We start from the raw sequence: 27,497 nt of genomic DNA on the forward strand, positions 1-27,497 counted from the left end.
GCCGTGCGCTGTGGAATTCAGGCGGCCAGGCAGACAGCTGCAAGCTTCCCGCCAAAGCACCGACACTCTTACAGACACCGGCCGTGCGCTGTGGAATTCAGGCGGCCAGGCAGACAGCTGCAAGCTTCCCGCCAACGCACCGACACTCTTACAGAGACCGGCCGTGCGCTGTGGAATTCAGGCGGCCAGGCAGGCAGCTGCAAGCTTCCCGCCAAAGCACCGACACTCTTACAGGGACCGGCCGTGCGTTGTGGAATTCAAGCGGCCAGGCAGGCAGCTGCAAGCTTCCCGCCAAAGCACCGACACTCTTACAGGGACCGGCCGTGCGCTGTGGAATTCAGGCGGCCAGACAGGCAGCTGCAAGCTTCCCGCCAAAGCACCGACACTCTTACAGGGACCGGCCGTGCGTTGTGGAATTCAGGCGGCCAGGCAGACAGCTGCAAGCTTCCCGCCAAAGCACCGACACTCTTACAGGGACCGGCCGTGCGCTGTGGAATTCAGGCGGCCAGGCAGACAGCTGCAAGCTTCCCGCCAAAGCACCGACACTCTTACAGAGACCGGCCGTGCGCTGTGGAATTCAGGCGGCCAGGCAGGCAGCTGCAAGCTTCCCGCCAACGCACCGACACTCTTACAGAGACCGGCCGTGCGCAGTGGAATTCAGGCGGCCAGGCAGACAGCTGCAAGCTTCCCGCCAAAGCACCGACACTCTTACAGAGACCGGCCGTGCGCTGTGGAATTCAGGCGGCCAGGCAGACAGCTGCAAGCTTCCCGCCAAAGCCCCGACACTCTTACAGGGACCGGCCGTGCGTTGTGGAAGTCAGGCGGCCAGGAAGACAGCTGCAAGCTTCCCGCCAACGCACCGACACACTTACAGGGACCGGCCGTGCGCTGTGGAATTCAGGCGGCCAGGCAGGCAGCTGCAAGCTTCCCGCCAAAGCACCGACACTCTTACAGAGACCGGCCATGCGTTGTGGAATTCAGGCGGCCAGGCAGGCAGCTGCAAGCTTCCCGCCAAAGCACCGACACTCTTACAGAGACAGGCCGTGCGCTGTGGAATTCAGGCGGCCAGGCAGACAGCTGCAAGCTTCCCGCCAAAGCGCCGACACTCTTACAGGGACCGGCCGTGCGCTGTGGAATTCAGGCGGCCAGGCAGACAGCTGCAAGCTTCCCGCCAAAGCGCCGACACTCTTACAGGGACCGGCCGTGCGTTGTGGAATTCAGGCGGCCAGGCAGACAGCTGCAAGCTTCCCGCCAACGCACCGACACTCTTACAGAGACCGGCCGTGCGCTGTGGAATTCAGGCGGCCAGGCAGGCAGCTGCAAGCTTCCCGCCAAAGCACCGACACTCTTACAGGGACCGGCCGTGCGTTGTGGAATTCAAGCGGCCAGGCAGGCAGCTGCAAGCTTCCCGCCAAAGCACCGACACTCTTACAGGGACCGGCCGTGCGCTGTGGAATTCAGGCGGCCAGACAGGCAGCTGCAAGCTTCCCGCCAAAGCACCGACACTCTTACAGGGACCGGCCGTGCGTTGTGGAATTCAGGCGGCCAGGCAGGCAGCTGCAAGCTTCCCGCCAAAGCACCGACACTCTTACAGGGACCGGCCGTGCGCTGTGGAATTCAGGCGGCCAGGCAGACAGCTGCAAGCTTCCCGCCAAAGCACCGACACTCTTACAGAGACCGGCCGTGCGCTGTGGAATTCAGGCGGCCAGGCAGGCAGCTGCAAGCTTCCCGCCAACGCACCGACACTCTTACAGAGACCGGCCGTGCGCAGTGGAATTCAGGCGGCCAGGCAGACAGCTGCAAGCTTCCCGCCAAAGCACCGACACTCTTACAGAGACCGGCCGTGCGCTGTGGAATTCAGGCGGCCAGGCAGACAGCTGCAAGCTTCCCGCCAAAGCCCCGACACTCTTACAGGGACCGGCCGTGCGTTGTGGAAGTCAGGCGGCCAGGCAGACAGCTGCAAGCTTCCCGCCAACGCACCGACACACTTACAGGGACCGGCCGTGCGCTGTGGAATTCAGGCGGCCAGGCAGGCAGCTGCAAGCTTCCCGCCAAAGCACCGACACTCTTACAGGGACCGGCCGTGCGTTGTGGAATTCAAGCGGCCAGGCAGGCAGCTGCAAGCTTCCCGCCAAAGCACCGACACTCTTACAGGGACCGGCCGTGCGTTGTGGAATTCAGGCGGCCAGGCAGACAGCTGCAAGCTTCCCGCCAAAGCACCGACACTCTTACAGGGACCGGCCGTGCGCTGTGGAATTCAGGCGGCCAGGCAGACAGCTGCAAGCTTCCCGCCAAAGCACCGACACTCTTACAGAGACCGGCCGTGCGCTGTGGAATTCAGGCGGCCAGGCAGTCAGCTGCAAGCTTCCCGCCAACGCACCGACACTCTTACAGAGACCGGCCGTGCGCAGTGGAATTCAGGCGGCCAGGCAGACAGCTGCAAGCTTCCCGCCAAAGCACCGACACTCTTACAGAGACCGGCCGTGCGCTGTGGAATTCAGGCGGCCAGGCAGACAGCTGCAAGCTTCCCGCCAACGCACCGACACTCTTACAGAGACCGGCCGTGCGCTGTGGAATTCAGGCGGCCAGGCAGACAGCTGCAAGCTTCCCACCAAAGCCCCGACACTCTTACAGGGACCGACCGTGCGTTGTGGAAGTCAGGCGGCCAGGCAGACAGCTGCAAGCTTCCCGCCAACGCACCGACACTCTTACAGGGACCGGCCGTGCGCTGTGGAATTCAGGCGGCCAGGCAGACAGCTGCAAGCTTCCCGCCAACGCACCGACACACTTACAGGGACCGGCCGTGCGCTGTGGAATTCAGGCGGCCAGGCAGACAGCTGCAAGCTTCCCGCCAACGCACCGACACTCTTACAGGGACCGGCCGTGCGCTGTGGAATTCAGGCGGCCAGGCAGGCAGCTGCAAGCTTCCCGCCAACGCGCCGACACTCTTACAGGGACCGGCCGTGCGCTGCGGAATTCAGGCGGCCAGGCAGACAGCTGCAAGCTTCCCGCCAACGCGCCGACACTCTTACAGGGACCGGCCGTGCGCTGCGGAATTCAGGCGGCCAGGCAGACAGCTGCAAGCTTCCCGCCAAAGCGCCGACACTCTTACAGGTACCGGTCGTGCGCTGCGGAATTCAGGCGGCCAGGCAGGCAGCTGAAAGCTTCCCGCCAAAGCGCCGACACTCTTACAGGGACCGGCCGTGCGCTGCGGAATTCAGGCGGCCAGGCAGGCAGCTGAAAGCTTCCCGCCAAAGCGCCGACACCCTTACAGGGAACGGCCGTGCGCTGCGGAATTCAGGCGGCCAGGCAGGCAGCTGCAAGCTTCCCGCCAAAGCGCCGACACCCTTACAGGGACCGGCCGTGCGCTGCGGAATTCAGGCGGCCAGGCAGGCAGTTGCAAGCTTCCCGCCAAAGCGCCGACACCCTTACAGGGACCGGCCGTGCGTTGTGGAATTCAGGCGGCCAGGCAGACAGCTGCAAGCTTCCCGCCAAAGCGCCGACACCCTTACAGGGACCGGCCGTGCGTTGTGGAATTCAGGCGGCCAGGCAGACAGCTGCAAGCTTCCCGCCAACGCACCGACACCCTTACAGGGACCGGCCGTGCGTTGTGGAATTCAGGCGGCCAGGCAGGCAGCTGCAAGCTTCCCGCCAAAGCACCGACACTCTTACAGGGACCGGCCGTGCGCTGTGGAATTCAGGCGGCCAGGCAGGCAGCTGCAAGCTTCCCGCCAAAGCGCCGACACCCTTACAGGGACCGGCCGTGCGTTGCGGAATTCAGGCGGCCAGGCAGGCAGCTGCAAGTTTCCCGCCAAAGCGCCGACACCCTTACAGGGACCGGCCGTGCGCTGCGGAATTCAGGCGGCCAGGCAGACAGCTGCAAGCTTCCCGCCAACGCGCCGACACTCTTACAGGGACCGGCCGTGCGCTGCGGAATTCAGGCGGCCAGGCAGACAGCTGCAAGCTTCCCGCCAAAGCACCGACACTCTTACAGGGACCGGCCGTGCGCTGTGGAATTCAGGCGGCCAGGCAGACAGCTGCAAGCTTCCCGCCAACGCACCGACACTCTTACAGAGACCGGCCGTGCGTTGTGGAATTCAGGCGGCCAGGCAGACAGCTGCAAGCTTCCCGCCAAAGCACCGACACTCTTACAGGGACCGGCCGTGCGTTGTGGAATTCAGGCGGCCAGGCAGGCAGCTGCAAGCTTCCCGCCAAAGCACCGACACTCTTACAGAGACCGGCCGTGCGCTGTGGAATTCAGGTGGCCAGGCAGACAGCTGCAAGCTTCCCGCCAACGCACCGACACTCTTACAGGGACCGGCCGTGCGCTGTGGAATTCAGGCGGCCAGGCAGACAGCTGCAAGCTTCCCGCCAAAGCACCGACACTCTTACAGGGACCGGCCGTGCGCTGCGGAATTCAGGCGGCCAGACAGGCAGCTGCAAGCTTCCCGCCAAAGCACCGACACTCTTACAGGGACCGGCCGTGCGTTGTGGAATTCAGGCGGCCAGGCAGGCAGCTGCAAGCTTCCCGCCAACGCACCGACACTCTTACAGAGACCGGCCGTGCGCTGTGGAATTCAGGCGGCCAGGCAGACAGCTGCAAGCTTCCCGCCAACGCACCGACACTCTTACAGAGACCGGCCGTGCGCAGTGGAATTCAGGCGGCCAGGCAGACAGCTGCAAGCTTCCCGCCAAAGCACCGACACTCTTACAGAGACCGGCCGTGCGCTGCGGAATTCAGGCGGCCAGGCAGACAGCTGCAAGCTTCCCGCCAACGCACCGACACTCTTACAGGGACCGGCCGTGCGCTGTGGAATTCAGGCGGCCAGGCAGACAGCTGCAAGCTTCCCGCCAAAGCACCGACACTCTTACAGAGACCGGCCGTGCGCTGTGGAATTCAGGCGGCCAGGCTGACAGCTGCAAGCTTCCCGCCAAAGCACCGACACTCTTACAGAGACCGGCCGTGCGCTGTGGAATTCAGGCGGCCAGGCAGACAGCTGCAAGCTTCCCGCCAAAGCACCGACACTCTTACAGAGACCGGCCGTGCGCTGTGGAATTCAGGCGGCCAGGCTGACAGCTGCAAGCTTCCCGCCAAAGCACCGACACTCTTACAGGGACCGGCCGTGCGCTGTGGAATTCAGGCGGCCAGGCAGACAGCTGCAAGCTTCCCGCCAAAGCACCGACACTCTTACAGGGACCGGCCGTGCGCTGTGGAATTCAGGCGGCCAGGCAGACAGCTGCAAGCTTCCCGCCAAAGCACCGACACTCTTACAGAGACCGGCCGTGCGCTGTGGAATTCAGGCGGCCAGGCTGACAGCTGCAAGCTTCCCGCCAACGCACCGACACTGTTACAGGGACCGGCCGTGCGCTGTGGAATTCAGGCGGCCAGGCAGACAGCTGCAAGCTTCCCGCCAACGCACCGACACTCTTACAGAGACCGGCCGTGCGCTGTGGAATTCAGGCGGCCAGGCAGGCAGCTGCAAGCTTCCCGCCAAAGCACCGACACTCTTACACGGGACCGGCCGTGCGCTGTGGAATTCAGGCGGCCAGGCAGGCAGCTGCAAGCTTCCCGCCAAAGCACCGACACTCTTACAGGGACCGGCCGTGCGCTGTGGAATTCAGGCGGCCAGGCAGGCAGCTGCAAGCTTCCCGCCAAAGCGCCGACACTCTTACAGGGACCGGCCGTGCGTTGTGGAATTCAGGCGGCCAGGCAGACAGCTGCAAGCTTCCCGCCAACGCGCCGACACTCTTACAGGGACCGGCCGTGCGCTGTGGAATTCAGGCGGCCAGGCAGACAGCTGCGAGCTTCCCGCCAAAGCACCGACACTCTTACAGGGACCGGCCGTGCGCTGTGGAATTCAGGCGGCCAGGCAGACAGCTGCAAGCTTCCCGCCAAAGCACCGACACTGTTACAGGGACCGGCCGTGCGCTGTGGAATTCAGGCGGCCAGGCAGACAGCTGCAAGCTTCCCGCCAACGCACCGACACTCTTACAGAGACCGGCCGTGCGCTGTGGAATTCAGGCGGCCAGGCAGACAGCTGCAAGCTTCCCGCCAACGCACCGACACTCTTACAGGGACCGGCCGTGCGCTGTGGAATTCAGGCGGCCAGGCAGACAGCTGCAAGCTTCCCGCCAACGCACCGACACTCTTACAGGGACCGGCCGTGCGTTGTGGAATTCAGACGGCCAGGCAGACAGCTGCAAGCTTCCCGCCAAAGCACCGACACTCTTACAGAGACCGGCCGTGCGCTGTGGAATTCAGGCGGCCAGGCAGACAGCTGCAAGCTTCCCGCCAACGCACCGACACTCTTACAGGGACCGGCCGTGCGCTGTGGAATTCAGGCGGCCAGGCAGACAGCTGCAAGCTTCCCGCCAAAGCACCGACACTCTTACAGAGACCGGCCGTGCGCTGTGGAATTCAGGCGGCCAGACAGGCAGCTGCAAGCTTCCCGCCAAAGCACCGACACTCTTACAGAGACCGGCCGTGCGCTGTGGAATTCAGGCGGCCAGGCAGACAGCTGCAAGCTTCCCGCCAACGCACCGACACTCTTACAGGGACCGGCCGTGCGCTGTGGAATTCAGGCGGCCAGGCAGACAGCTGCAAGCTTCCCGCCAAAGCACCGACACTCTTACAGGGACCGGCCGTGCGTTGTGGAATTCAGGCGGCCAGGCAGGCAGCTGCAAGCTTCCCGCCAAAGCACCGACACTCTTACAGAGACCGGCCGTGCGCTGTGGAATTCAGGCGGCCAGGCAGACAGCCGCAAGCTTCCCGCCAAAGCACCGACACTCTTACAGGGACCGGCCGTGCGCTGTGGAATTCAGGCGGCCAGGCAGACAGCCGCAAGCTTCCCGCCAAAGCACCGACACTCTTACAGGGACCGGCCGTGCGCTGTGGAATTCAGGCGGCCAGGCAGGCAGCTGCAAGCTTCCCGCCAAAGCACCGACACTCTTACAGGGACCGGCCGTGCGCTGTGGAATTCAGGCGGCCAGGCAGACAGCTGCAAGCTTCCCGCCAACGCACCGACACTCTTACAGAGACCGGCCGTGCGCTGTGGAATTCAGGCGGCCAGGCAGACAGCTGCAAGCTTCCCGCCAAAGCACCGACACTCTTACAGGGACCGGCCGTGCGCTGTGGAATTCAGGCGGCCAGGCAGGCAGCTGCAAGCTTCCCGCCAAAGCACCGACACTCTTACAGGGACCGGCCGTGCGCTGTGGAATTCAGGCGGCCAGGCAGACAGCTGCAAGCTTCCCGCCAACGCACCGACACTCTTACAGGGACCGGCCGTGCGCTGTGGAATTCAGGCGGCCAGGCAGGCAGCTGCAAGCTTCCCGCCAACGCAGCGGATTTAGTGGGAAGCGGCCGGTCTAGCCCCGTCAAACAGGCGGAGCACTGGGGCCAGAGGGACCCGCCGCCCAGGGCCCAGCCTCACGCAGACCGACCGTTAACACCCGCGCGCCAGCCAATCAGCTCCGCGCGGGGCCTGGCTGCCTCGCGCTCACCCGTCGCCTACGGCCAGGTCTGTCCCACCTGCGCACCGAGGGGGCGGGGCACGTGGCCCAGCTTCGGGAGGCCGACCCACCCCGGCGATAGAATCGGGCGGAAAGACAGGCGAGGCAGACACCATCGAGGTCACGGGGGGCGGAGCGAGAGTAGCATTTCCGGTTTAGGCTATAGAGAGGCTGCTGGAAGACAACTCCCGGAAGGGCGTGGGCTCGCGGCGCCCGTTTCCAAGATGGCGGAGGTAATGTACTCTGGCTGCGGCCCTCTCCTGGCCGCGCAGAGCCCTCGCGAAGAGGGCGGGGAGACCCGTTGGGATGGGTCGGGGGCTGTGACGCCCTGGGCACTGCGGGGGGGCAGAGGCCGGGGCCAGGCTGGCGCGTGCGGCAGTTGCCAGGCGGCCAGGGGCGCGCCAGGGCGGCAGCTGAGCCCGCGCGCCGGGGCGGCGGAGGCTGCAGAGCGCTCCAGGCAGCCGGGTAGCAGCTCGCGCGCTGCCTGCGCTCACGGGGGGAGACGGAGACCGACGCGGTCACCATTGGCATCACGGGCAGTCGGCGAAGCGCCCTGGTCTGCTGCGAGTCCCCAGCGCTGCCTGCCTGCCTGTGAGCGCTTCCTTCGGGCGGCCCACGCTCACTAACGGGCTCTGCGGAGATACAGTCTAAGCCAGTGTTTCCCCATTGGTGGCTTTGTTTGCTTGATAAACTTTTCCCTGGCAATCCTGAAGGTTGCTTGAAATTCTTTTAAGCTGAAAGGATTCTATGGCCAAATAAAATTGGGAAACGCTGGTCTAAGCTAACAATCCCAAGCATGAATTTCTGGCCAATTTCCCTCCTCCTAGCAATGACCTCCAGAGTATGCAGTCTCCTGTTAAATGTTACCCTCTGCCCATGACCCACTCAGTTAATCCTCATCTTTGAAATCCCCAAGTCCTGGCCACCAGGTGTCCCAGACTGAGCTAACTGGCTCCCCAGCTATAAGTACAGGTGCCAAATCATGACTTATAGTTGATGAACCAAATAATGCTGATTGACACCATCTTTTTCCTCATTTGGGCTCCAGCAGGGCCAAAGAAAAAGTGCCCAACTATATCTCATTAGGGCTCTGCTTTGGAGCAACAGCACCTTTTTACAATGATTAATAATTTTTGCAAAAGATTAAATACTGTCAATTGAGGGTGTTCAGGGCCATATCCTGGGGGTATATTGTGGTGCAAATGGGGATTGGATACTTTAGGGGTAGCTGTTGGATGATGTCGCCAGGATGCATTTTAAAAGAATAAGAGTGAGGGATGGGCCTTTGAGATAATGGCACATCCATTACACGTGCATCCGTTTAAGTGTGAATGCAAGGTAAAGCTTTGACTTTTTCAGAGTGTATATTGTATAGCCACTCTGTGCTTCAGAAGTTGAAACAATGAGTTGAGCTTTTGTAATATGGAAGAGCTATAGTTTAGGAAATTCAGTCCAAGAAATGGTAAAACTAACCAAATAAGCTTTTTTATGCAATGTTAAATGTCCCGATGATCTGTATAAATATTTTAGTGTAGACATCTGGATGGACTGATCTAAGAGATTACCCAGCATGTGTGTACACTATGTTTTAGAACATCTCCACCCTCCCCCAGCTTGTTCCGATGTTTGTTCTTGCTGCAGAAATGTCATTTATCTAATTTTGAGTTTCATCTTATTTTCAGGTTGTTAAAATTACAAGAGGATAAGAAAGTAGTGATGGAGCCATTGGATACGGGGGCTAAAGCAAAGAAAACTCTAGGAAATGTTGACTATATAGAGTCATCAGAATTTTCTCAAGGAATGCTGCCTACAAATAAGGATGTTATTCAAAACATGTTGTATCTGTTGCAGCCCAAAAGAGCTGGGCAAGCACAAAGGTCAAAAGAAGATGCAGCCCAATTACTTGCTGAACTTCTGCAGAAACACTGGTTGTTTTGCAACTTACATACCATAGCAACAAAACATATAAAGAAGAATATTCTCAAAATATATGAGGAATTCACAAAACTCCATCAAACCAGGAAGCAAAGACAAAATCAGTCATTTACAGAGAAAGCAGATATATTCAACAGGCGGACAGAACAGCTCTTTGACATATTTTGTACAGACACAGTGATAAGAAATGAGCTGGAACAATATAGTGGTATAAAAATGACAGAGACTGAGTGGAAATTTCTTGAAGACCAAAGAAGCGAAAGAAAAATGTACCATAAAGATTTCATAGACAAAAAAGAAATTAAGATGATGGAAAATAGAAAAGTACGGTGCCTGGAACATGTGAAAAAAAATGAAGAAAAAGCAGCAAGAGGAGTCAAAGAAGAGACTTACAAAACTAGTAAGTCAGATGAAGGTCTGAGTGTAAATGAATCCTATGTTGTAGAAGAGGAGGATGAGGAAGGTGTTAAAGATTTTTCATTTAAGGGGAAAAGAAAGCGTCAGTGTTCTGCATGGACTGCTAGCTCACCATCATCAGCTGGTCATACTGTACCTGTTGAATGTCAACATATATGCATGAGCATCAGGAAAGTTAGGCCTGGGTTTTATGAGACTGTTGACAAGTTTGAAAACTGCTAGTGCACATCAGCCTCCGCTAATAAAAGTTAGCAACAACATGTTTTAAAAGATCTTGAAATACTATGATCATTTGGAAGTCACTGATGTAGATATTCTAACAGCATTCAGAAACATTGGAGGCAACAGCACTGAAGTAATGAGATTGGCAGAAGCTGTAAAAGATTTAAATCCAAAGGAAAAAAGTTATTATATGATCAAGGTTATGGAGCAGTACAAGTGTCTAAATCAAAGGCTCTAAAACCTAGACTTTTTTAGGAAATCTCCCACTATTGTAGCTCCACCAGTAGTAGGTTAATAGTGTTGAAGAGCTGTTTTAAAGTGCAGATGCTCAGCAGTTACAACTCCCATTAAATTCACTGGGACTTGGGGATGTTGAGCACCTCTTAGAACCAGTCACTTTGGGGAGCTTACTGTTTAAGTTTGCAGCACCTGCTCCCTGAGAAGGACTCTACAGTTTTGGAGACTAATTTTACTAAAAAAGTGCTGCCTTGTTTGAAAAGACAGACATTATGGACTTCCATGGTTTTTACAGTGTAAAAATTGTGATGAATTTATGATTCTACATACTGTAGTAACAAAACATTGATTTAAAATATTCTTGTAGTTCCCTGATTCAGAGTTAAATTTGTACTCTGGAATGTATGAAGCTTAAACAAGACCCTATAAAGCACTAATATTTTATCTACATTGAAGATTAAAGAGAGAAATGGTGGGGGTTACATATTGCATTAGCACTGTCAGAGGAAGGGTTTGATAATCAGTTGCTCTATCCTCTTAGGATGTAAAGGAGGAAAATAGCCCTCCAAATGTATGGGTCTCAAATGTTATATAGAAGCAGGGGCATTAAACTCCAGAAGGGTGTGGGATGAGTTGCCACCTGCTATACCTAGTGCACCTGTACTTCCAGCTGGACCTGCTGAGCAAGACCCTCTGCCAGTGCACACACACAGATAGGGACACATGCAGCTGCAGAAAGATAGATGCTGAAATCAGTACTGGTTGAACCTCTCTAGTCCGGCAACATCGGCGGTGTGGCACATAGATGCTGACTTGATGGGTGCTTCAAAGCTGGAGCACACACAGGAAAAAATGGTGCAGACTGGAGCACCCACTGGCACAAGCTCTTCGCCTGCTCGTCCTGTCCTACATCTCTTGCATGCTGGCAGCTCCCTGCTCACCTATTCTTCCCAAGTGCCATGAATCAGCTCCAGGAATTCAAGCTCCAGGAGGGGAGCAGGGATAGGGCACAGCTGGGGGAGAAGGCAAAGAAGAAGTGTAAGGGGAGGGATTTTGTCTATTCTCACTTTCCCAGGCTGAAACGCTGAGTGGCAACAGGGGCTGGGAGCTGGGATATAGGCTGCCATCAGAGCCCCTGGTAAAGGGCCGACAGCCACGACCCTGGGTGGCAGCAGAGGAACTGGCATCCAGAACCCTGGGGCCAGCAGCTGGGACACTCGTGCTGACATAGTTAGTTCCTGTTAGTTCTGTGAGTCCAGCATCTGTTAATGGGGACTAATAGTAAAATTGCTAATTATCTTTGTTCAGGAACTGCTTTGAAATCCCACTCCTATCGGGTACCTACTTTAATTAGTATTAATGTTACATTTCAAATTTACATGGAATAATGAAAAGTTGCTGGTACTGTGTAGGAGGCAATGGCCTTGTGTCTCAAGCTCAAGTATATGTATCTACATTATGTCTCTCAAAGGATGCAGCTGTCTGCCTTTCTTAATAAACTACTTAATCTCTATTGGTTACTCAGTTAATTTTCACATAAATAACTGCTAAGGTCCCTTGAGGATTTATTCCAAAATATTAACCAAACTCAGTGCAGTAAACATAGTTCTACTTTTTTTCATTAAAATTTAAAAATTAATTATTTGCATGCCTCATTTAAATTAGGGATGATAGTAAGTGGTTGACTGTTCAATACCTGATAAGTATAAGCTTATTGGGTAGTCAAGTGGAATACCCAGCTTCCTCTGTATGAGAGGCCACAAGGAGGGGGCAAACAGGAGCCGGTGCCCCCAGCACTACCTCTGTGGTGCTGCCTGCCCCCTCGAGGGAGGGAGAAATGGGGAAGGCTCCTGGGAAGCAGTCTCTGCCTGAGGCAGGCTGAGGCTTGCCATGAACAGGGGCTACTGCTGCCAAGCAGCCCCTGTTCTCGGTGGCCGGGGCTGCTGTCACCACGAACAGAAGCTGCTGGATTTGGCACAAGCTGGGACCGAGCAGTCCTGGCTTGTGCTCATCCGGAACACTGCACCTCTTCATTTTAAACGTAAGGGCCCTGCAGCTTTTACAACATTTAAAGTGCAGAGCTGCAGCATGGGTGGCTCCTGGAGCCAGTGCGAGCCAGGATTCTCAGATCCAGTTCCAGCTGGCTCTGGGAGCTACCTCCACTACAGCTCTGCAGAGAAGCCCTTTATCAACTAATTGTGTAGTCGATACAAATATCGACTACATGATTATCCAGATAACAGCAATTTAACATCCTTAACTTAAACTTCTGGCCTTCAAGACCTGAGATATAGTAAACCTTAAATCCACCATTGGGCACTCAGATCAGCAGCACTGCTTGAGCACTGGACCAGGACCAAATGTGGCCAGTCTCGGAACAAACACTTTTATAGTGCTTCGATAATGTTTATAGTTTGTGGGCGAGAAGGTGCCATCAGACCATCTAGACCAGGGGGCTCAAACTCACGGCCCGTGGGCCATCTACAGGCTGCAGCATATTTGCAATCCAGCCTGAAGATGTGCCATGAGTTTGAGACCCCTGATCTAATCTAATGCCTTATAAATCACAGGCCATTAAATTTCATCCAGTGACCCTTGCACAGAGTCCAATAATGTGACTATGGCCTATCTTCCAGAAAGGCATCCATTCTTAATTTGGAGACATCAAGACCTCCCATTTCTTTGCTAGTTTGTCGCTTACTCTGTTCATCTCTCCAGATTCAAAATGTAGTGGTCTGTGAGGAGTCAGCCTCCACACTGATTATTCTGGAGAGTTTGTCATCAGAATTAGGATCCCAAAATGCACTGCCGGGACAACATACTACAACTTTAACGTAAATTTATTACCTAGGTAGGCAAACATACACCACGATAGAACAAAGAATAGAAAGGTACTGCCAGATGTCCAGACACTCAACTGGAGAGAACTACTTTTAAAGGTGGTGGGGTGGGAATACTGACCTAGCTCTGGACAGTGCCTGTGGGTGAGAGAATGAATGAATGGTCTGTGAGCGAGGTACAGTAGATAAGAAATGAGTGTAGATAGAGCTACGAGTGGGGAGAGTAGCTACTGAAATGGGTGCAGAGCTGTGGGTGAGGTGGGACAGATAGTGAAATGGGTGCAGAGCTAGGGGTGAAGTGGGACATGATGAAATGGGTGCAGTAAGGTGGGATAGATAGTAAAATAGGTGCAAAGCTGTGGGTGAGGTGGGACTGATAGTGAGATGGGTGCAGAGCTGCAGGGATAGATATTGAAATGGGTGCAGTAAGGGGGAGAGATAATGAAATGGGTGCAGAGTTGTGGGTATGTGGGTGAGGAGGGACGAATACTGAAATGGGTGCAGAACTAGGGGTGAGATGGGATAGATAATGAAGTGGGTGCAGAACAGTGGGGGACAGATGATGAAATGGGTGCAGAACTGTGGGGGACATGATGAAATGGGTGCAGTGAGGTTGGCTAGATAGTGAAATGGGTGCACAGCTGTTGGGTGAGAGTGAAATAAATGGGTGCAGTGAGGTGGGATAGATAATGAAATGGGTGCAGAGCTGTTGGTCAGGGGGGATAGTGAAATGGGTGCAGTGAGGTGGGATAGATAATGAAATGGGTGCAGAGCTGTTGGTCAGGGGGGATAGTGAAATGGGTGCAGTGAGGTGGGATAGATAATGAAATGGGTGCAGAGCTGTTGGTCAGGGGGGATAGATAATGAAATGGGTGCAGAGCTGTTGGTCGGGGGGATAGATAGTGAAATGGGTGCAGTGAGGTGGGATAGATAATGAAATGGGTGCAGAGCTGTTGGTCAGGGGGGATAGATAATGAAATGGGTGCAGAGCTGTTGGTCAGGGGGGATAGATAGTGAAATGGGTGCAGAGCTGTTGGTCAGGGGGGATAGATAATGAAATGGGTGCAGAGCTGTTGGTCGGGGGGATAGATAGTGAAATGGGTGCAGTGAGGTGGGATAGATAATGAAATGGGTGCAGAGCTGTTGGTCGGGGGGATAGATAGTGAAATGGGTGCAGAGCTGTTGGTCAGGGGGGATAGATAGTGAAATGGGTGCAGAGCTGTTGGTCGGGGGGATAGATAGTGAAATGGGTGCAGTGAGGTGGGATAGATAATGAAATGGGTGCAGAGCTGTTGGTCAGGGGGGATAGATAGTGAAATGGGTGCAGAGCTGTTGGTCAGGGGGGATAGATAGTGAAATGGGTGCAGAGCTGTTGGTCAGGGGGGATAGTGAAATGGGTGCAGTGAGGTGGGATAGATAATGAAATGGGTGCAGAGCTGTTGGTCAGGGGGGATAGATAATGAAATGGGTGCAGAGCTGTTGGTCGGGGGGATAGATAGTGAAATGGGTGCAGTGAGGTGGGATAGATAATGAAATGGGTGCAGAGCTGTTGGTCAGGGGGGATAGATAGTGAAATGGGTGCAGAGCTGTTGGTCAGGGGGGATAGATAATGAAATGGGTGCAGAGCTGTTGGTCGGGGGGATAGATAGTGAAATGGGTGTAGAGTTGTGGATGGGTAGGGTAGATAATGAAATTGGTGCAGAGTTACAGGGTCTGTCTTGGGGAAAGGGGATACTAAATGAAACTGTATACACCTCCTAAGCTGGCTAGTCTCACTGACTGTATCCTCTCTGCTTTGTTGGCTCTTGGGGAGGCAGACTGTCTGACTTAGCATCACAACAGCAGTGAAGCAGCGAAGGACACGTGTAGTGGAGGCTGGAAGTGTGACACAACATGAGTAGCAGATGCTGGGCAAGGCCCTAAAGGCCAGGTCAAGTGTTCCCTGTAAGTTGCTTGCTTATGCAGCAGCTCAGGAAACATTCCAGTGCTGCTCAGCTGATTAGCAGACTGCCCACAGACGGGTTTTTTGTTTCTACTGGTGGTGCATATTCACACACGCCTCCGTGCACATAAAATTTATTCTGCACATGGATGGAAAAGATTAGAGGGAACATTAGCTGGGTCCCTTGGACCTTCATAGTAGGCAAAGAGGCTGACAGGACAGCTCTCTGCTCCCCTTCCCCAGCCAGAGCAAAACGGAATTCAAACTGTATCGGGGCAGGCAGGATTGAGGGAGAACAAAAAGAGTTAAATGTGCAAGGAAACAGGATGGATGGCAATGGACTCTCTGCAAAGTTATACGGTGCCTTTATGGGGAAGAAGAGCAGAGAGAGCTGCAAGAGCAGAGGGAGACAGTGGGTTTCCAGACACAGGCAGAGCCTCTGCTTTTACTGAAGAGGGATGGTGAGGCCAACCAGTGATCCTCTCTCGTCCTTGGGAATTTCACCAAAGTAATCCTCTTAAAATCAGTGGGACTTCTCATGTGAGGACTGTGGCTCTTGCTGACAAGCAAACTGGGGACTCATTGATGTTAAATCAATTGCATGCTAAGCACTTTTAACATCATAAATATTTTCATTACCACATCTGGCCCAGAAATACATAATGTGTATTAAAACTATAAGAAACCCTAAGAAAATGAGCAAGATGAGTGAGGAATTCTGGGGTCATGAGTACAATGAGTGGGGACTGAGTGCTGACCAGCGTTTCCCAACCGGGCCTCAGCGTGGCCGCTGGGAGGGGAGCAGAGTGGGGCAGGCTGGGGGGGGGGGGGGGGGGGAGAACTGGCCACCAGGAAGCAGGGTTGGGGGCAGCGGGGCTGTCCCGCAGCGATCAGAACAGGCGGGCGGGTGGCCGGCAGAAGCAAGGGTGGGGGCAATGGGGCTGTCCGATGGAGATCCGGGCAGGTGGGCGGGCAGCCAGTGAAAGCAGGGCTGGGGGCAGCGGGGCTGTCCTGTGGAGATTCAGGCGGGCAGGCAGCCGGTGAAAGCAGGGCTGGGGGCAGCGGGGCTGTCCTGTGGAGATTCAGGCGGGCAGGCAGCCGGTGAAAGCAGGGCTGGGGGCAGCGGGGCTGTCCTGCGGAGATTCAGGCAGGCAGCCGGTGAAAGCAGGGCTGGGGGCAGCGGGGCTGTCCTGTGGAGATTCAGGCAGGCAGGCAGCCGGTGAAAGCAGGGCTGGGGGCAGCGGGGCTGTCCTGTGGAGATTCAGGCAGACAGGCAGCCGGTGAAAGCAGGGCTGGGGGCAGCGGGGCTGTCCTGTGGAGATTCAGGCAGGCAGGCAGCCGGTGAAAGCAGGGCTGGGGGCAGCGGGGCTGTCCTGTGGAGATTCAGGCAGACAGGCAGCCGGTGAAAGCAGGGCTGGGGGCAGCGGGGCTGTCCTGTGGAGATTCAGGCAGGCAGGCAGCCGGTGAAAGCAGGGCTGGGGGCAGCGGGGCTGTCCTGTGGAGATTCAGGCAGGCAGCCGGTGAAAGCAGGGCTGGGGGCAGCGGGGCTGTCCTGTGGAGATTCAGGCGGGCAGGCAGCCAGTGAAAGCAGGGCTGGGGGCAGCGGGGCTGTCCTGTGGAGATTCAGGCAGGCAGGCAGCCGGTGAAAGCAGGGCTGGGGGCAGCGGGGCTGTCCTGCGGAGATTCAGGCAGGCAGGCAGCCGGTGAAAGCAGGGCTGGGGGCAGCGGGGCTGTCCTGTGGAGATTCAGGCAGACAGGCAGCCGGTGAAAGCAGGGCTGGGGGCAGCGGGGCTGTCCTGCGGAGATTCAGGCAGGCAGGCAGCCGGTGAAAGCAGGGCTGGGGGCAGCGGGGCTGTCCTGTGGAGATTCAGGCGGGCAGGCAGCCGGTGAAAGCAGGGCTGGGGGCAGCGGGGCTGTCCTGTGGAGATTCAGGCAGGCAGGCAGCCGGTGAAAGCAGGGCTGGGGGCAGCGGGGCTGTCCTGCGGAGATTCAGGCAGACAGGCAGCCGGTGAAAGCAGGGCTGGGGGCAGCGGGGCTGTCCTGTGGAGATTCAGGCAGACAGGCAGCCGGTGAAAGCAGGGCTGGGGGCAGCGGGGCTGTCCTGTGGAGATTCAGGCAGGCAGGCAGCCGGTGAAAGCAGGGCTGGGGGCAGCGGGGCTGTCCTGCGGAGATTCAGGCGGGCAGGCAGCCGGTGAAAGCAGGGCTGGGGGCAGCGGGGCTGTCCTGCGGAGATTCAGGCAGGCAGGCAGCCAGCCGGTGAAAGCAGGGCTGGGGGCAGCAGGGCTGTCCCGCGGAGATTTGAGCAGGCAGCCAGAGAAAACAGGGCTGGAGGAAGCGGGGCTGTCCCGAGGAGATGGGGGGGGGGGGGGCGCACGGAACCAGGGCTGGACAGGAGCTAGGGGGCTGGCTGGAGGAGATCGGGAGGAGGAGAACGGGAGAACCAGCTGCCGGAAGCAGAGCTGGACAGGGGCAGTGGGGCTGTTTGGGGGAGATTGGTGGGGGGCGGGGGGAATTGGCCACTGGAAGCTGGGCTGGACTGGGGAGATCGGGAGGACGGGGTGGGGGGGAGAGCGGGACTGACCTGGGCACATGCAGACCCTGCAGACCCTGGCAGACGAGTGAGTCTGGCCAGGGATTCCATTTTGCCTCCCCCCTCCCCCACGTACCCTCCCTCTAGTAGTTGCGAACTGCCTAGCAGGTAGACACGCTCAGACAGTGTGAGCACATCTACCAGCCAGGCAGTTCGCAGCTAAGGACTGATACACCTAATTATAATAAAACGTACCTAATTAGAAAATACTAGGCATTTTCTATGTCTGGTAATTTCTCAATTTCTTTCCTGGACAAAACCCTCAAATATCGGACTGTCTGGTACAAAACCGGACACTTGGCAACCCTACCCTTCCTTGCACCTTTCCTCCTAACCAGATACCCTACCCCAATCTGCTCCTGCTCCCGCCACCTGGAGTGCTCATGTGGCACCGGGTCCCCCAAGCCCTGGCCCAGGTTGGGTGGAGAATGCAGCCGGGTGAAACACTGAAAATTTATTCATTTTTCATTCTTTTTTTATGTGTGTTTATATTTTTGAGCTGCAAAAAACAGTACTGAAAAAAAATGGGTTCCAATTAAAGTAAAAAGTTTGGGAAACCCTGATCTAGCCAGCTTTCTATCCATCTTGCAGTCCGTTTATCCATCCATATTCCCTTAACTTGCTGGCAAGAATATTGTGGGTGTGTGGCAGGCACCTACCGCCTGCCCTCTTAAGTCCAAGGCTCCCAGGCCCGAGTCCACAATGTAGCCTATAGCTGGCCCTTTAAGCAAGGCCAAGGCCCTCCAGCCTGAGTTCCCCCAACACAGTCACAATGCAGCCTATAGCTGGCCCTTTAAGCGAGGCCCAGGCCCTCCAGCCTGAGTCCACAACACAGTCACAATGCAGCCTATAGCTGGCCCTTTAAGCGAGGCCCAGGCCCTCCGGCCTGAGTTCCCCCAACACAGTCACAATGCAGCCTATAGCTGGCCCTTTAAGCGAGGCCCAGGCCCTCCGGCCTGAGTTCCCCCAACACAGTCACAATGCAGCCTATAGCTGGCCCTTTAAGCGAGGCCCAGGCCCTCCAGCCTGAGTTCCCCCAACACAGTCACAATGCAGCCTATAGCTGGCCCTTTAAGCAAGGCCCAGGCCCTCCAGCCTGAGTTCCCCCAACACAGTCACAATGCAGCCTATAGCTGGCCCTTTAAGCAAGGCCAAGGCCCTCCAGCCTGAGTCCACAACACAGTCACAATGCAGCCTATAGCTGGCCCTTTAAGCAAGGCCCAGGCCCTCCGGCCTGAGTTCCCCCAACACAGTCACAATGCAGCCTATAGCTGGCCCTTTAAGCAAGGCCCAGGCCCTCCAGCCTGAGTTCCCCCAACACAGTCACAATGCAGCCTATAGCTGGCCCTTTAAGCGAGGCCAAGGCCCTCCGGCCTGAGTTCCCCCAACACAGTCACAATGCAGCCCATAGCTGGCCCTTTAAGCAAGGCCCAGGTCCTCCGGCCTGAGTCCACATTGTAGTTCAGGGTTGTAGCGGGGACGCACCGCAGGTAGGGGGACCCAGACCCACCCTACTCCACCGGGTCCCAGCCCAGGGCCCTGCGAGCGACTGGGTAGCGGGTCACTCCCTTGGCGGGGCAATCCGGCCGAAACGCGCCGAGGTTCTCTGGGCGGGAGAGGCGGCTCCTGCTCCTGCCCTGGGCCGCTTCCTACCTGGATCCCCAGGGTTCCTTCCCCTGGACTTGCCCAGCTTGCTGCGAGCTCCAGGCCGGCGTTCCCTCGGCAGGCAGTCCCTGGGTTGCACCAACTCGCCTCCGCGTCCCTTCCAGCCTCTCCTGGAGACCCTGGCAACAGCTGAGTGGGAGCTCCCTTCACCGGTCCGTCTCCTCCAGCTGTCTCCCCAGACTGAGTCCTTCCCTAGGCTTTTATAGCACAGCTACAGCCCAGGCATGCTCGGTAGGGCTGTGGGGGAGGGGCCTCTGCAGCCAGGTAACCCTGGCTGGGCCCTGCGGGTTCAGTGCGGGGCTGCCTCGCCCCGTCACAGGGTGACTGTATCAAAAGCTTTGCTAATGTTGGCACTGGGGGCTTTGGGAGGACCAGAAACAACTTATTTGAATATTCATTATTTGCTTAATGAATATGCAAATATGCAAATGAATGTTACCGGTCCTTCAAAAGCTCGTGAATGGATTTACTGGTCCCCGTGTCAAAAAGTTTGGGAACCCCTGGTGCTGATACCCCTCCCCTTAGCCACTGGCATAATCAAAGCTATGGGTAACAACTACATTACTGACCCCTTGCAATCCTCTCAGATCTCCCCTCCTGGTGGAAACTACCATTCTGTACTACCTCCTCCTGGGAGAAAGGATGGTCTGTAACTGACACTCAGCTAGAACCGACACACTTACCTAGAAACTGAAAAAATTGCTATATTGCTGCAACCTCCTCCCTCAAATGATCCCAAAACTGGGGCCTGAAGCCTAGGCCCTGCGCTCTCCTAGGACACGAATTTACGAAGCAATCTAACTGAACGGTGATTAAGGTTGCCAGATGAACAGTCTGGTATTTGAGCTTTCTTTCCAGGAAACTAATTGAGAAAATACCGGACATATAAACATCCGGAATTTTCTAATTAAATAAGTTTTATTATTATTACGAGTATCAGTACATACTGCCTGGCTGGTAGACATGCTCGCACCACGTGAGCGTGTTTACCAGCCAGGCAGTACGCAACTACACAGTAGAGAGGAGGGGAATGGGGTAGGGGTGGGGGTGAGGCGGGATGGAATCTCCAGGGCCAGACTCACCTGTGTACCCTGCTGGGACCATGTGCGGGATGGGCAGCACCCCGGGATCTGCGTGCGCCTGGGCCAGCCCCGCTCCCTGCTGGCTGTTTCCCCCCCGCCCCGTTCTCCCCCCGATCCCCTTTCAGCCAGCCCTGCTCCCTGCCAGCCCGTTCTCTCCCCAGCCAGCCCCGCTTCTCACAACCATCTCCTGGCCAGCCCTCCTTCCTTCCTGCTGGTTCCTTCCCCTGATCTCCCCCAGCCAGCCCCACTCCCCCCACTCTCCTCCCAGCCAGCCCTGCTTCTTGCCAGCCGTTCTCCCCCACCCCCTGATCTCCTCTGGCCAGCCCTGCTCCCCCTGACCTCCTTCTGGCAAGCCCCACTCCCCTCCCGGCCGGTCCCCACCCCCATCTGAGATCAAGTGTGTCTGGGACTTTTTTTGAAACATCTGGTAACCCTAACGGTGATGTTAGAGGAATTTGAAGGGGTGACCTTTAAACAAAACTCAGGGCGCAGCCTTAACTCTAGTGGTGCTACTATACAACTGTCATATTGCACACATCAGGAGAGCTGCTGTAAACATCTACGGCCTTTTCCAGAAGCCCTTTGACAGAGGACTGGAGCTGGGATCTAGCTTATTCCAGAAACCTTGTGGCATGGAGAACACTTACACCATCAACTGAGTCCTCAGCCAAAATGACTGGGCGCAGAGAGATTTGAGCAGATGTGAGGTAGGGAGACAAAAATGTTGTGTTTAAAGCCACAAGATCATTTACTTTATAACTTTAGGTTACTGAATTGCATCCTAGAACATTTTGTGCTCCTCAGAAGAGATCAACAACTCTGCATGTCCATAATGAGCAGCCTTAGAATACCAAGGAAGTGTGAGAAAGAGCTGGGGGTGAAAGAAGAGCAAAACACTTTGGTAAGGGAACAGATTTCAAGTGTTAAAGGGGCAAGAGAAGTTATAAACAAGTGACGGAATTAAGCCCTGAACTGCTCTGCTTTCTACAACTTACATGGGGGTATAGTCCCGAGCACTGAAGTAAGCAATGTTTTTTTTTTCATCCCAGACTGTGTTGCTACTTGAGATTGTCAGTCTACTGCTCTCATTTTAACAGTTTATTTCAGCAAATATGGGCTGCTAAGATTTTCAACTCAGGGCTGAATTTCTCTACCATCACCTCAGGATTAGAGTGTAGGGTGTACAGAGAACTAGCTCTATTACAGGACTGACCAGTCTTCACTGAGGTCACTGGCAAAACTCCAATTACCTCACTGAGAGCAGGAGCAAACACTAAGAGATATTTGCTAGTGATAAAATTACACAGGAGAGTTTCTAGATGAAATAATCAGGTGCCCTGGAAAGTCCATAAATTTTTAGGTGACTATTAGTTAATCACAAGAACAAAGAGACGCATTGTGAGCATCACTGCTATATAAAGATCTGGGTTACTTTTCCCTTGCATGAGCTGCAATCTCTGAAATTGTCTCATCAACATTAATATATTCGAGTCAAAATTACCTACAGCAAGCAGTTAGCTGCCACTAATGAACACTGTAGGAAGAAATTATATTTCCTAAGGAAAGCAGTGTTGAACTATCGAAAGAGCAGGCAGGGACCCGGGTTGCAATAGGACAGGACCTATGAGAAATTTTAAATTACTTTCACCACTGGCTGAAACATAATCACATTTGAAGTTTCGAGTCTCACTAGCAAAACAAAAACTGAAGGTTGGGTGCAAACAACAGATGTTAAAAAACTAATAATTTCAAAATTAAGGTTCTAACCCTATATACACATGTGCATAACTCGATTTCAAATTGGTTGGAAAGTTAGGCAGATGCTTAAAGTTTTGAATATTCTGCCCCTAAGAAAAATACCCTATCCATTCTGATAATATGAGTGGGTTAGAATTTCAGGTACTACCAAAAAATGTACTGCCACTGGATAAATAAAGTTATTCAAAAGCTGACATGTAGTCTAATTAAGCAAGCCTGCAAATGTGTGTCTTCGTTTTGTAAATATGACCACTCAACGGGTATAAACAGCAGCCAGACCTTACAAAAATTGGAAATCAGTAGTGACCAGAGCTGAATGAGCCAGACATATTCCTACTTACTGAATACTGATTAGAAAGAATCAACCGTGGCAAAATTTTAAATCACACAGCAATCTGCACAGAATGTTTGCAAAGAGTGAACATTTCATGCTAGCAGTGCGGACCCGATAATGCACTTACCATACTTTTATATGTGGCTAAATTAACCAAGCAAGTTTGTTTTGAACCAATTTATAATAATCTGTAGGGTTTAAGTGCAGCTGGGATGAAAAAAAAATCCCCGATAAACTCTCATAAAATCAAACTGGGCAAATGAGTTTAATAAGAGAAACCTTTCCTTCTCCAATCAAGCTTCAGAAGCTCATCCTTGATACCCAACTGATTCCTCGATAATGGGATTTTGTTTTTTTCTCCAACCACAAATTAAACTGTATAAAGAGCCTAAGAAGTGTTGCATACTAAAGGGCCAAGGATGGATTTCACAGACACCATGCTTAGCTACTAATACCTTTATGTTTGTCTGGCACACTCCCTTCCTGTATCTACACAAAAACAGAGAATACCTGCTGCCTTGTTCGCCAGTGTGAACAGAGTCAGTGCTTTCCAGTATAGCGCATTCTGTCTGGTGGCGTCTCGCCCCAGGGGCAGGTGAGGAACTGTCAGTGAGGCGAGACCTGAGAAGAAACTCATACAAAGTGATGTTAATATGAGGGTGAGTGCGATAATTGAACTTAACAGGACTCCTGGATTCCGCTCAATATTCCGCCAGTGATTGAGAGCTGAGTTGGCTATTCCTGACAAGACATACAGGCTTCTATTAAAGGGGAAGTTTTGGCAAATGTCTTGACATAGCAAGTCCTGTCATAGATAAGATGCACACTGCCTGGTTTCAATCCCTGCCTTTCCCAGAACCAGGGCACAACGTAAGAGCAGAGACAGCACGGGCACCCCAGTTACTGCACTTCCAGTTGCTCCCTGTGGTGTTAGTGTATAGGGGAGACCCTCCTCTCCAGCTGAAGCCGCCACAAATACGGATTCATTGCAGCATGTCCAGCACCGACAGGCCCTGGGGAGAAGGGGGTCTGCGGCAGCTGCTGAAGCTGTACCGCACAGAGATCTCCATGGCAGTGGACGACGTTTTCCCATTGCTTCATGGACTGGCTGATCATGACGTTGTGACAGAGGAGATGTTCCAGGTGAGGCAAGCACAGGCCTTGCACACCATGACGGGGGAGCTGCATTCCCTGGCCCTCGAGGGTTCTAACCCTGCCAGCAGCTTGAATATGGATACCAGTCAAGCTAAAAGAAGGGCATCTACAATATGTGGGGAGCTGTAAAAAGGACGGTGATTTTTGAGGATGGAGGGTGGAGGAGAGTGTTGTATGTTAAGATCTCTGGGGTTATGGCTACATTCCTTTAGGGCTGTGCAGTAATTTTGCACCACTATTTATATACACATGTATATGCATATATGCGTATGCATAAGCCAAGATTTTCAATTAGCTAGCAATTTCGGGTGCCCAATGAGAATCACCCTAAAGGGGCAGAAGTTTTGAAAGCACTGAGTACCCACGGCCTGAAAGTCAGGTTCTTTTAGGCATCAAGTTAAGCATCCTAAACTACTGGGCACTTTTGAAAAGCTTGACTGAAGCGCCAGGTTTGTACTCTTGAAAAGGAATGCGGAAAATGAACTATTCTACTGCAGATCTAGCAAGTGTATTTTCTTGGTTTGTGTCTGACCCTCTGATTCCCTGCCCAGCCCCACAGCTTGCTGGGAGTCTCACCAGCAAAGGCAATCGCAGTGGCACAAGCTAGTGCAGATAGTGTGGAAACTCAAAGGTAGACCTGTTGAGTGATACATATGAACTGTAGTGGGAGTAAAACTGTATGGTGAGTTATATGTAAGGGTCAGGGTTAAAAAGGAGAAGGAGAAACAACCGCAGGATGCATGCTGCAGAGTTGACCTTGTTTTTCAGCTGCTCTCTCCTCAGGTTGGAGACTGGAGACTCTTACCTTGGGGCAGTATCTCAGGGAGAGTTTTCCCTGGAATCAGCAGAGTTCACAATTCTTGAAAGTGGCTGCTGGACTCCATTTCAATCATTAGAGGGAGCTATTAAATGCATCTATTTATATTCTTACCAGCACCCTTTTCTGCCCAGGTGATACGGCAAGGAAGTCAGTCTGGCCGCTTCTCTCCTCCCCAAAGAGGGGAACATTAAATACTTGTTGGTGGCTTGTTTAGTTTTGGATGGTTTCTTGGTAGGGGCCCCTATATTCTCTTGTTTTGAATAAATAAAGTGAAAAGTGTTTTAATGGCAGGAAGACATACACACAAAGAAAAAGGGGGAAACAGCCTGTGCAGGAAGAGGGAGCTGATTGGATTAAATCAAAAGGGGTGAAGCCAAGTCACTATAAAGCTGATCTCTAGCTATAGAAGCTCGGTCTTGGTTATTACATTTAGGACTGGTCAGATGCACTTTTGCCCTGAACAGAGATTTTGAGAGCTCTGCACCAATACAAAATTTTCTATCTGCATCCATATCTGCAAAAATAAGCTACAGAGATCCACATTCATCTCCTCAGATGCGGATACTTATGGATATAAAGGAGATACTCACAGATTTGCAGGGCCATAGTTATTTTATATGATGGTTGCTCATGGAATTTTGTAAGTACTTTTTATGGCCCCTTCAATTTAAGACCATTGTTTTTATATTTACAATTGGCTCCTGGTTTCTTTCTGTGCTTCACCTGGTGTCCTCATGACTTATCACCACCTGCATCTTATGCTACAGTAATAATGTGATTGTGTTGTCAGCTCCAGGCAATACACTTCTCAATCTCAGGCTATTAGTTAAACATTGTGACAACCTCATTGTCATCTCCGTCCTAGGTCTTACCTCCCCCCAAAACATAGCACAACTTACCCCAACTCCCCACTGCATGGTTGTGATCTTTCTGTTTTCCTTTAATGGCTGACTAAAGCATCCATTCATGCACACCCTGGCAGCATGTGGGGGAGGGGGAGAGATATGCCAGATGCTGTACCATAGCTCCCTTTTTGCCCTAAGCCTGCATTGCACAGCATGCGTATAGCACAGCTGGGAACAGGAGATTTGCCTTTGGGAACCGCACCTTTGATTATGCTGCTCTTTTTGTTCTTGAAGGAAACAATGAGTTTGAAGAAGCAGGAGGGCTCTCACAAGGCCTTCCATGCCATGCTGACCTGGCTTCTGGGCCAGGATTCAGCTTCCATCCAGGACTTCTGGAGGGTCCTCTTCAAGGATTACAACCTGGAGAGATACTCCAAACTCCAGCCTATTCGGAGCAGCTTTCCCAAAGGTAGGAGGTGCTCAGAAGAACGGAAAAGAGAACAACTTCCTACCTAGCAGACCTCTGCTCCACGCTTCCCCAAAGAGCACATCATGCGGCTCTTTAGGAACCAAGACCTTTGCCTCGTGTCCACCCGTGCCAGCCCCAGGAAAGGTACAGATGGCAACTATCAGCCCTAGAAATATGTAGAAGGAACAAGGGCTGGGGCAGGGGGAAACAAGTAGTAAGAACATAAAAATGGCCATATCAAAAGTCCATCTAGCCCAGTATCCTGTCTGCTAATAGTGACAATACCAGATGCCCCAGAGGGAGGGGACTCAACAGATAATCTTCTTGTGATCTCTCTCCTGTCACCCATTTCCAGACAAACAGAGGCTAGGGACACCATTCCTACAAGGGTGTCTGGTATTCACCCAGATAGTCCGGTAAAAAAAATCAGAGAATACCGGACACCTAAAATGTCCCGTATTTTTGGAATTTTTCCCCGGCCAGGAGGCGAAAATTCTGGGCACCTGGCAACCCTACAAACACTCAGTGGTTGGCCTCCCCCGACCCCAGCACCCATGCTTACCTGATTCCCCAAGGCTGCCAGCACAACATGGCTGCTGGCCAAAAGACCTAGGGGAAGCAATGCTTTCCCTTGGGTCTTAGTGCTAAACCTCTCAGCTGTTCCTAACCCTGCACTCACTCTTAAAGGGGACATACTGTTTTATTTCATTTTTTTTGTCTTAATTAGTCCTTGGAGTCCTTTTTTTTCTTTTCTCAACAACTTTGGTCTCCCCACCCTTTTTTTCCCCTTCAACAGAATTTTTCTCATTTTTCTTGTGGGGGGGGGGGTCGATATTTTTGCTTCAACCATCTGGCAACCCTAATTCCTACCTATCCTGGCTAATAGCCATTGATGGACCTAACCTCCATGAATCTATCTAGCTCTTTTTTGAACCCTGTTAAAGTCCTAGTCTTTACCACATCCTCTGGCAAGGAGTTCCACAGGTTGACTGTGCGCTGAGTGAAGAAAAACTTCCTTTTGTTTGTTTTAAACCTTCTGCCTATTAATTTCATTTGGTGACCCCCTAGTTCTTATACTGTGGGAATAAGTAAATAATTTTTCCTTATTCACTTTTTCTACACCAGTCATGATTGTACAGACCACTATCATATCTCTCCCCCTTAGTCTCCTTTTTTCTAAGCTGAAAAGTCCAAGTCTTTTTAATCTCTCTTCATATGGGACCCGTTCCAAACCCCTCATCATTTTTGTTGCCCTTTTCTGAAACTTTTCCAATGCCAATATATCTTTTTTGAGATGAGGCGACCACATCTGTGCGCTGTATTCAAGAGGTGGGCGTACCATGGTTTTATATAGAGGCATTAAGATATTTTCTGTCTTATTCTGTATCCCATTTTTAATGATTCCTAACATTTGCTTCTGCACACTGAGTGGATGTTTTCAAAGAATTATCTACAATGACTCGAAGATCTCTCTCTTAAGTAGTTGTAGCTAAATTAGTCCTCATCATATTGTATACATAGTTGGGATTATTTTTTCCAATGTCATGCCAGTCTAGACGTAGCCATTATGTTCATGTATGTGTCCAACAATCTTATTCTTTACAATAGTTTCAACTAATTTGCTTGATACTGACATTAGTCTATAATTGCCCGGATCATCTCTAGAGCCCCTTTTAA

At 53.3% G+C, this 27,497-nt stretch overlaps 3 protein-coding genes across 15 annotated transcripts in view; 2 read left to right on the forward strand and 1 right to left on the reverse strand.

The window, feature by feature from the left end:
• SCLY (selenocysteine lyase) overlaps nt 1-27,497 on the reverse strand; it is a 126,744-nt gene that overhangs the window by 64,950 nt on the left and 34,297 nt on the right. For 6 of the 13 annotated variants that reach the window (XR_012900092.1, XR_012900091.1, XM_075917844.1 and 3 more), the window contains exon 1: nt 7,529-8,040. The exons of 1 other annotated variant lie outside the window; for it this stretch is intronic. Coding sequence is in view for 7 of the 12 variants with exons in the window: in XM_075917844.1 (XP_075773959.1) it covers nt 7,529-8,040 (512 nt within the window). In the remaining 5 variants the exon portion in view is untranslated. Of the gene's footprint in view, nt 1-7,500; nt 8,041-19,345; nt 19,569-23,041; nt 23,153-27,497 lie in introns of those variants that run through there. 6 more of the 13 variants (XM_075917846.1, XM_075917851.1, XM_075917847.1 and 3 more) reach the window with 6 other exon arrangements.
• LOC102449010 (uncharacterized) lies at nt 7,613-11,833 on the forward strand. The gene is made up of 2 exons (XM_075917852.1): nt 7,613-7,742; nt 9,192-11,833. The coding sequence occupies exon 2, from the start codon at nt 9,226-9,228 to the stop codon at nt 10,081-10,083; it is 858 nt and encodes a 285-aa protein (XP_075773967.1). The 5' UTR covers nt 7,613-7,742; nt 9,192-9,225; the 3' UTR covers nt 10,084-11,833.
• The window catches only part of AIRE (autoimmune regulator), a 28,453-nt gene continuing 24,450 nt past the window's right edge, over nt 23,495-27,497 (forward strand). Inside the window, exons 1-2 of the mRNA XM_075917873.1 lie at nt 23,495-23,674; nt 25,646-25,820. Of these exons, the coding sequence (XP_075773988.1) occupies nt 23,525-23,674; nt 25,646-25,820 (325 nt within the window). The 5' untranslated portion in view covers nt 23,495-23,524. The remainder of the gene's footprint in view (nt 23,675-25,645; nt 25,821-27,497) is intronic.

The sequence above is a fragment of the Pelodiscus sinensis genome, unplaced genomic scaffold (assembly GCF_049634645.1).
Source record: "Pelodiscus sinensis isolate JC-2024 unplaced genomic scaffold, ASM4963464v1 ctg41, whole genome shotgun sequence".
NCBI classification, from domain to species: Eukaryota; Metazoa; Chordata; order Testudines; family Trionychidae; genus Pelodiscus; species Pelodiscus sinensis.